We start from the raw sequence: 8627 nt of genomic DNA on the forward strand, positions 1-8627 counted from the left end.
GGTGAGGGGGGGCCCCCAGGGAACACAAGTACTTTAAAAAATTTTTTTCTTAAGAGAGAAAAACGAAATCTTGACAAAAGCCCCGAGGCCTGAAGTGGATAATTTTAGATTAGGGATGGTAACGGAACGGCCCTTTAAATATTTTCCTGCGGTAATTATCTGCTATCAGACTAATTATCTGTGTTTGCAGCCCTGGCGCAGGAGCGGGCCTGGCGGCTCTAGAGCCTCCCGGCTGTGCTCAAGGAGCTGAGGGGACAGGGACCCAGGTGCAGGTGGTGACCGGCCGGCTGCTTGGGGGGTGACCCAGCGCCCCTGCCACCCTGGCCGGGTCATTTCTGCCTCCTCGGGGCCCAGGCTTGGCTTGGCTCCATTTTCAGATCAGGAGACAGCGTGGGGTGCGGCCGGGGGTACACGTCCCTTAGCAAGGGAGGTGCAGAGCGCGGCCCTCCGGGAGACGTGCAGCCGCCCCTGGGAGGGGCTGACGGGACAGTGGCCGTGACGGTCAGCTACCGGGGCCCAGGCTGCTGTGGCTGCGTGTTCCGGGTGGGCAGGGGAGGCCCGGTGACTTGCCCAGGCTCCAGCAGCTCACGCGTCCTCGCTGTCCCCCGGCCCCAGGAGGAATTCCAGGGAGATCCGGTGCCTGACGCCCCCTGGGCAGAGCCCCGGCAGCGCACCGATCGTCATCAACATCAACCGCGCGCAGCTCACCAACCCCGAGGTGAAGTACAACTACACGGAGGACCCCACCATCCTGAAGATCGACCCAGAGTGGAGCATCAACAGGTGGGCCCCCCCCCAGCCTGCGCTGAGCCCCGGCGGCCCCTCTGTTCTGTGTGGTGCCGGTGGGGGCGCAGCTCCTGACCCCCTTTCTGCCCCTCAAGCCTGGGCGGGGGCGGGGCGGGGGGGGACCTGCCCCGTGCTGCCCCGGCCGTCTCTGGGGGTGAGTGCAGAAGGAAAGAGAAACTGAGTGAAGACGGAGATCCCTGCTGTGCCCTGGACGTGACAGCTTGGAGCTCGCGTTAGTCAAGGGGACAGAGTCCCCTCCGAGCCCCGTGATGCTGCCCTCCTCGAGGTGCACAGAGCCACCTCCTGAGGACGGGGGACCCTGTCCACTCTGAGACTTGCTGCCTGTAGCCAGAGGTCCGATGCGCAGGGATTCTAGCCTCTGAGCCGTGTGTGGGGGCTGACGCCTGCGCCGGAACGTCAGCATCCCCCACAAGCCCCTGCTCCGTCTTCTAGTGGAGGGACCCTCCTAACCGTCACGGGCACCAACCTGGCCACCGTCCGCGAACCCCGTATCCGGGCCAAGTACGGAGGCGTCGAAAGGGAGAATGTGAGTCCTTGCAGGGGCCCCCGAAGCTCGTGCCACGGGGTGGGGAGGGGGGGCGTGGACCCCAGGGGAAGCTGCGGCCCCTCGGCCCTGCTGGGCGGGGCCTGACTGTATGGGGAGCAGCCGGCCCAGCGTCCGTGCCTGTGTCCCCAGAGCTGCCTGGTGTACAACGACACCACCATGGTGTGCCGCGCCCCGTCCGTGGACAACCCGACGCGCACCCCGCCCGAGCTGGGGGAGCGGCCCGACGAGCTGGGCTTCGTCATGGACGACGTGCGCGCCCTGCTGGTGCTCAACTCCTCCTCCTTCCTCTACTACCCGGACCCCGTGCTGGAGCCGCTCAGCCCCACCGGCCTCCTGGAACTGAAGCCCAGCTCCCCGCTCATCCTCAAGGTGGGCCGCGGTCAGCGGGCGGCGGCCCCGGGTGGGGGGCTCGTGGGGCAGCGGGGCCCTCCGGCTCACACCCTCCCCTGCAGGGCCGGAACCTCCTGCCGCCTGCGCCCGGCAACTCGCGGCTCAACTACACGGTGCTCATCGGCTCCACGCCCTGCGCACTCACCGTGTCGGAGACCCAGCTACTGTGCGAGTCCCCCAACCTCACGGGGCAGCACAAGGTCACGGTGCGTCCACCCTCCGGCCCCGCCTCTGGTCTCCGGGGCACCTGCCTTTGACCCGCTGACCCTGTCTCCCCAGGGCAGCGCTACCTTTGCAGCCGCGCCCCAGACTGGCCTCTGGCCCAGGGGGAGCACGACTCAGCCCTCGCCCAGCCCCGGCGGCCCCCCACCCCCATCCCCGGCGGGCCCGGCCCTGCCCTGAGTCCCCACGTCTTCACCCCCTGACCACTTGGGGCCAGGAGCGGGTGCGCGGGGTCCCCCGCAAGCACGGTACCAGGGGTCTCCAGAGCTCCGAGTGGGCGGGGGGGCCTCCTGAGCGGCCTGCACCCCCCTCCAGGTCCGGGCTGGCGGCTTCGAGTTCTCGCCAGGGATGCTGCAGGTGTACTCGGACAGCCTGCTGACCCTGCCCGCCATCGTCGGCATTGGCGGGGGCGGGGGCCTCCTGCTGCTGGTCATCGTGGCCGTGCTCATCGCCTACAAGCGCAAGTCTCGGGATGCCGACCGCACGCTCAAGCGGCTGCAGCTGCAGATGGACAACCTGGAGTCCCGCGTGGCTCTGGAGTGCAAGGAAGGTGCGTCCCCAGAGCGGTGGGGGCGGGGCGGGGGGGCCGGCCTGTGAGCCAGCCCCGCCCTCTGCACCGACTCTGCCAGGTTCTCGGCGGGCCGACACCTTTGCTGGGCCGGCTCCGTCTCTGGCAGGTGGGCCAGGCCCGGACCAGGCCCTGGGGCGCGTGCGAGCGCTGCTTGACATACAGGCTCCGGAGCCAGAGGTGCTGCGTTTATGGCCCCGCTTGGGTGCAGGGCCTTGAACAGGCATACAGCCTTCTTGGGTCTCAGATCCCTCATCTGGAGCGTGGGCGTGGTGACTGGGTCCGTGGAGCCCCTTCGTAGGCCCTCAGCACATACAGACCTGGGTTGGCACTGATCTTTGTCCTCGAAGGGCTGTCTCAGGAAGTCTCAGGAATCAGGCCACAGCCCAGTCTCCTAAGGAGGGGCCCGTGCAGTCTCAGACACTGCTCTCTGAGTGCTGGGAGTCGGCTCAGAGAGGCCCCAGCGTGGAGGCATCGCATGGGCCCCTGTGCAGGGAAAGTCCGCTGTGCGGCTGACTTCCAGCATGGAGTCCTGTGTCTTCAGGACGCTCCCGGTGGGGACAGGGCCGGCGCAGTGGGCCGGCTCAGCTTCCCCACCGGGCCCAGCTCTGCCCAATCACTGATGCCACTCCTGGTCACGTGTCCCACTTCCCTGAAGCCTGCTCCCCCAGAAGTCCCCAGCTGAGATTGGGGAGACCCCAGGACAGGGGGAGGGTCCCCAGATGGTGCGATGGGTGCTGGCCCACAGGGGCCACAGAGGTCAAAAAAGCGTGAGCAGGGGGCTTGGAGGTCTGCAGGAAAGGCCAGGGCGGTGGGCCCCAAGCTGCAACGGGATGGGGGGCACCCCATCTCTACCCTGTGTGCCCCAGAGAGGCCAGTGTGCCCAAGGCCCGGGCTCATCCCAAGCAGGGCAGGTACTGCCATACCTGGTCACGTGTCGGGGGCACTGCTGTGGGGGTGGGGGGTGCATGAGGATTTGGTGCCACAGCAGAGAGGTGGGCGCTCAGGTTGGGGCCCATGGGGAGCCCCCCCAGCGGCCTGGGATGGAGGCCCCGGGATGGAGGCCCCGGGGTGGAGGCCCGGGGCTGCACGGCGGCCACTTGAGGGCATGGGCTTTAGGCAGCAGAACTTGGCCTTGGTGGCATCGCCGTGCCTGCCCGGCTTCTCTGGCTGGTGTGAGGCAGTAGTGCAGGGCTGGGTGCCTTGGGCACTGGATCAGCCTGGGGTGACCCCCGTCTTCTGTGGCCCCTGGCTTGCCGCCTCACCAGGGAACTTGGGGCTGTTACGAGGGGTGGGTGGAGCTGCACAAACAGTGATCGATGGGGGAGGGATCTGGCCTATTGCAGGTGCCAGCCCCCAGCTCTGGAGGCAGGTAGCGGGAGCGCACCTGTTAGCGGCTGGGGGCGGGGAGCTGAGCGGCAGGCGGAGCGCGAGGCCCTGTGGGTGCCTGCTGCACGGGACCCTCGGGCCTGGTGTTGGGCTCTGAGTGACCCCCACCGGACCAGAGTGTCGCGTTTGCCCAGGACCTTAGCTCAGCTGAGAACCAGCCCCAGGGGACACAGGCCGGTGTGTGGGGTTTGGGTGGGTGACGGGGGACCCGGGACAGGGCCAGGATTGGGAGCTGTGCAGGTGGGGCCCTCCTGGGGGTGAGGACGACCGTGTGCCAGAGCCGACGCCGTGTGGCTGCCAGCAGATGACGGCCCCCGCTCTTAATTAAACCTGCCCGCCATCCCCAGCACCCTGGCTGCCCGTCAGAGAGTGCCTGCCTCGGGCTGCTGTGGGCCAGACACCTCACGGCTCTGGAATGTTCTGTTGAGGCCTGCCCTTGCCCTGCCTGCCTTTGTTTCCTAAAGAAGCAGAGGCGCCCAGAGCAGGTCGGGTGGTGTGGAGGGTCCACCGTTCTGCGTTATCCTGTGGTGGCTGTCAGTGTGGAGGGCCCAGGGGCTTGGGGCGAGCCTCTGCCTGCCATGCCGGGCCGCCTCCTTCCTCTTATCAGGAGCTGAGGCCAAAGAGCCAGGGTGGGTGGTGTGCTCCCCGGGGTGGGTGCTGTGCTCCCTGGGGTGGGTGGTGTGCTCCCCAGGGTGGGTGCCGTGCTCCCCGGGGTGGGTGCCGTGCTCCCCGGGGTGGGTAGTGTGCCCCCAGGGAGGCACATGGAGCCATGATCTCCTTGCCCCTAAGGGCCAGTGTTCGTCACGAGAAGCCCCTCTCGGCTCTGCCCCAGGCTTATTGCCTTCCCTGCTGTGGGCTTGGCTAATCCTGCGGCACGTCAGAAGAACAGAGTTTTTATCTGTGCGTGAGGCCTGGGGAAACTGAGGGGTTTCCGCGCAGTCGCCCAGCCAGCAGTGGGCCCTGATGGTGGGAGGGCTGGGCTCTGGGGCTGTGGGGGCTGGGGGGCGCCTGCCCTGACACCTGGTCTGGCTGCAGCCTTTGCGGAGCTGCAGACGGACATCCACGAGCTGACCAACGACCTGGACGGTGCGGGCATCCCGTTCCTCGACTACCGGACCTACGCCATGCGGGTGCTCTTCCCCGGGATCGAGGACCATCCTGTGCTCAAGGAGATGGAGGTGGGCTGTCGTCCGGGGCTCCTGGGGCCGGGGGGACAGCCTGGGACCCCCGGGGGGTGGCCCAAGCCTGTCGGGCAGGGCACTGGGAAGCACGGGGCCGGGCCTGGTGGACGTCGGGGGTCAGGCCAGCTTCACGGCCGCCTTGGCTGCGGTCTGGGCTCCTCGGCGCCTGCCTCTGTTTCATGAAGTTCTCGTGTCCCGGCTTCCATCGGTAGCTCACCCGTCCTGCCTCCTGGCTGGCACTGGGTCCTGAGCTTCACCGGGGAGGGGGCTGCTGCCCTGCATGCCGGGAGGTGGGGGTGCCCAGCTAGGCTCTGCACGGGCCTGGGGGTGAGGGCGTGGTGCTCAGAGAGCTGGGCTCTGCCCCGTGGGCGTTGGCAGTGCTCAGACTCTTGGCACGAGCTTGCTGAACGCGAGAGGGCTGCCCCGGTGTCTCTAGGCGCCCCCGGCGGCAGGCGGGGAGCCAGGCCCCGGCTAGGAACAGGCGGGCGCTCGCTGGTCGGCCTGGTGGCGCTGTCTGCCCGACGGTGTCCCACCTGCACACTTCGGACGCTGGGGAGCGCACTCACGATCGCAGCTCCGCTGTGCGGGGACGGGCCCGTGTCACTCTGGCTCAGGCCCAGGGCTGCCGCGGGCGGCCCAGCCCTCCTCATCCCCAGAACGGCTGCTCCGTCAGGCTCCACGCGCTCTCCGGGGTCTTCTCCCCGGTGCTCCCGCCCGCGTGCTGGGCCTTGTGCTCGTGCGCTTGAGTCCCGTCACCCGTCTGCCTGGGCTGGCAGCACGCGTCACCGGCAGCCTCTGGTGTAGCCTCGTGGGGAACCTCCTATGTTGACGAGCCTCGGTGTAGATAAGACAGAGTAGGGACCCTGGAGCCAGCCATGCCTGTGACCCGCCCTTTTTCCCCACGTCCATCCTGCCGAGGACACAGCTGAGGCCCCGGGACCTGTCAGGGCAACGGGTCACCCGCCTTCAAGGCCTGCTCCCCGGCCCTGCCCGCAGCCCCCCGCCCAGAAGGCCTGCCCCTCCTGCCCCCTGCTCCGGGTCTCTGCGGGCCCNCTGACGCTGTTCGGGCAGCTGCTCACCAAGAAGCACTTCCTGCTGACCTTCATCCGCACGCTGGAGGCCCAGCGCAGCTTTTCCATGCGGGACCGCGGCAACGTGGCTTCGCTCATCATGACGGCCCTGCAGGGCGAGATGGAGTACGCCACGGGGGTGCTCAAGCAGCTGCTATCCGACCTCATCGAGAAGAACCTCGAGAGCAAGAACCACCCCAAGCTGCTGCTGCGCCGGTGAGGCTGCCCCTCCCACCGCAGACCCGGGGGGAGCCCCCCCTGCCCCTCCCTAGCCTGCCCTTCCCACACGCAGATCGGGGGCCTAGCTGGCGTGTCGGGCACAGGGCCCCTGCTCTGGGGCACGCCGCACCTGACGCCCATCGGCACCAAGCCAGAGCTATCCCGCTCAGAGGCCTGGCTCTGGGGCCAAGGGCCGGGGTCTCCAGGGCAGCCCCCCAGCCTCCTGACACCTGCGGTGCCCTTCCGGGCCTGACCTTCAGCTCCACGGCGGGCGGGCACAGCGGCCCCGTTAAGCCATCTCCGCCCATGTTGTGCCTCCAGGACCGAATCTGTGGCGGAGAAGATGCTGACCAACTGGTTTACCTTCCTTTTGTACAAATTCCTGAAGGTAGGTGGGTGCCGAGGAGGGAGAAGTTCCGAGGTGGGGTGTCAGGGGGGTGAATGGCTTCAAGGGACAAAGGAGAGAGTGGGACAGGCAGGTGCGGGGGGAGCTCAGGCCAGAGTGGCTCACCTGGGGACCAGGTCTCAGCACGACCTCTCCAAGGACCCGTGTCCACTGGCCTCCCCCCTCCTCCTCCTGGAGGTGGCCTGCAGCTCATCAGCCTGGNCGTAGGCCGGGAGAAGCGCGGCAGGAGCCTGCAGGCGGCTGGGGGCGGGGCCTGTCTAGGTGCCTCCCTGTGTGACCCCGATTCCGCACCCCCGGAGAAAGGGGCCTCGGCCTGACATCGGGTTGGAGAACCTGGGTTGGGCGCGTGTTGCCATGCACGCGAGGGAGCAAGCGCGCGCGGGAGGAGGGGGCCCGGGGCCCTGTGGGGGAGGGGGCTGTGCGGGGCCTGCCTGCACGTCCCTTTGGAAGGAGGGGCGCCTGGGACTGNTGCAGGCGGCTGGGGGCGGGACCTGTCTAGGTGCCTCCCTGTGTGACCCCGATTCCGCACCCCCGGAGAAAGGGGCCTCGGCCTGACATCGGGTTGGAGAACCTGGGTTGGGCGCGTGTTGCCATGCACGCGAGGGAGCAAGCGCGCGCGGGAGGAGGGGGCCCGGGGCCCTGTGGGGGAGGGGGCTGTGCGGGGCCTGCCTGCACGTCCCTTTGGAAGGAGGGGCGCCTGGGACTGGCCAGGGCCGCGTCTGTCCACAGCGAAGGCCCGAGGGAGAAATCTCTGGTTGTAGGAGCGGGCAGGTGCAGAAGCGCTGAGGTGGGGCCGTGCTTGGTTGGAGGCGGGCTCGGCGGCTGGGGTTTGGGGGNGGGCACAGCGCGAGGGGACAGCAGCAGTCCCAGAGTGACCTCAGCGTATGCCACCGGTGCCAGTGATGGAGTCGTGCGCCTCCCGTGAAAACGCAGCCCTGTGCGGGCCCCGTCTGCCGCTTACACGCTCGGTTCGCCGCGCCCCTGCAGGCGGCTGGGGGCGGGACCTGTCTAGGTGCCTCCCTGTGTGACCCCGATTCCGCACCCCCGGAGAAAGGGGCCTCGGCCAGACATCGGGTTGGAGAACCTGGGTTGGGCGCGTGTTGCCGTGCACGCGAGGGAGCGAGCGCGCGCAGGAAGAGGGGGCCCGGGGCCTGCCTGCACGTCCCTTTGGAAGGAGGGGCGCCTGGGACTGGCCAGGGCCGCGTCTGTCCACAGCGAAGGCCCGAGGGAGAAATCTCTGGTTGTAGGAGCGGGCAGGTGCAGAAGCGCTGAGGTGGGGCCGTGCTTGGTTGGAGGCGGGCTCGGCGGCTGGGGCTGGGGGGGGGCCGGAGGGCGCGTGGTCAGAGGCAGGGGCAAAGCAGGCGTCTGCCGAGTTCCGAGGGACCACCTCAGGGTGTCATGGCCGTGGACTCTGTCCCACGCGGCTGGCGGGTCGCTGCTCTGGGTGTCCAGGTCAGCACCCAGGANTCCCCGGCAGTCGTCGCATTGTGCCGGCCGAGGGTCCACCGTGCCTCGGCCTGGGCGTGGGGCGGGGGCTGGGGCAGCGGCCCCGCTGTGGCCTGACGTGCTGACGCGGGAGGCTTCAGGCTGGCGTCCACTGGCCTTGGTCTTGTCTTGGCCTAAAGCGGCTCAGCCACGCGGGTCCTCCACGCGCTCTTGCCCCTCGCGTCAGGACTTTCACATCGAAGTTCTCAGGCGCAGCTGGGCCGTCGCATAACGTGTCTCTTCTGTCTTCGCTGGGCTCCTGAGCCAGGGTTCGACTTGGCCCCTAAAAAATATTTGGAAATGTTGCCCCGGTGGGAAGCAGGCTCACAAACGCACCAGAGCT

General features: G+C 68.4%; 1 protein-coding gene across 1 annotated transcript in view; it reads left to right on the forward strand.

Moving 5' to 3' along the window:
• PLXNA1 (plexin A1) overlaps positions 1 to 8627 on the forward strand; it is a gene marked incomplete at its 5' end in the record, with an annotated part of 36880 nt that overhangs the window by 21456 nt on the left and 6797 nt on the right. The window contains 8 exons of the mRNA XM_077780818.1: positions 616 to 783; positions 1240 to 1333; positions 1484 to 1723; positions 1807 to 1950; positions 2282 to 2516; positions 4959 to 5101; positions 6116 to 6390; positions 6715 to 6781. Of these exons, the coding sequence (XP_077636944.1) occupies positions 616 to 783; positions 1240 to 1333; positions 1484 to 1723; positions 1807 to 1950; positions 2282 to 2516; positions 4959 to 5101; positions 6116 to 6390; positions 6715 to 6781 (1366 nt within the window). The remainder of the gene's footprint in view (positions 1 to 615; positions 784 to 1239; positions 1334 to 1483; positions 1724 to 1806; positions 1951 to 2281; positions 2517 to 4958; positions 5102 to 6115; positions 6391 to 6714; positions 6782 to 8627) is intronic.

The sequence above is a fragment of the Crocuta crocuta genome, unplaced genomic scaffold (assembly GCF_008692635.1).
Source record: "Crocuta crocuta isolate KB4526 unplaced genomic scaffold, BGI_CrCroc_1.0 scaffold299, whole genome shotgun sequence".
Taxonomy (NCBI): domain Eukaryota; kingdom Metazoa; phylum Chordata; class Mammalia; order Carnivora; family Hyaenidae; genus Crocuta; species Crocuta crocuta.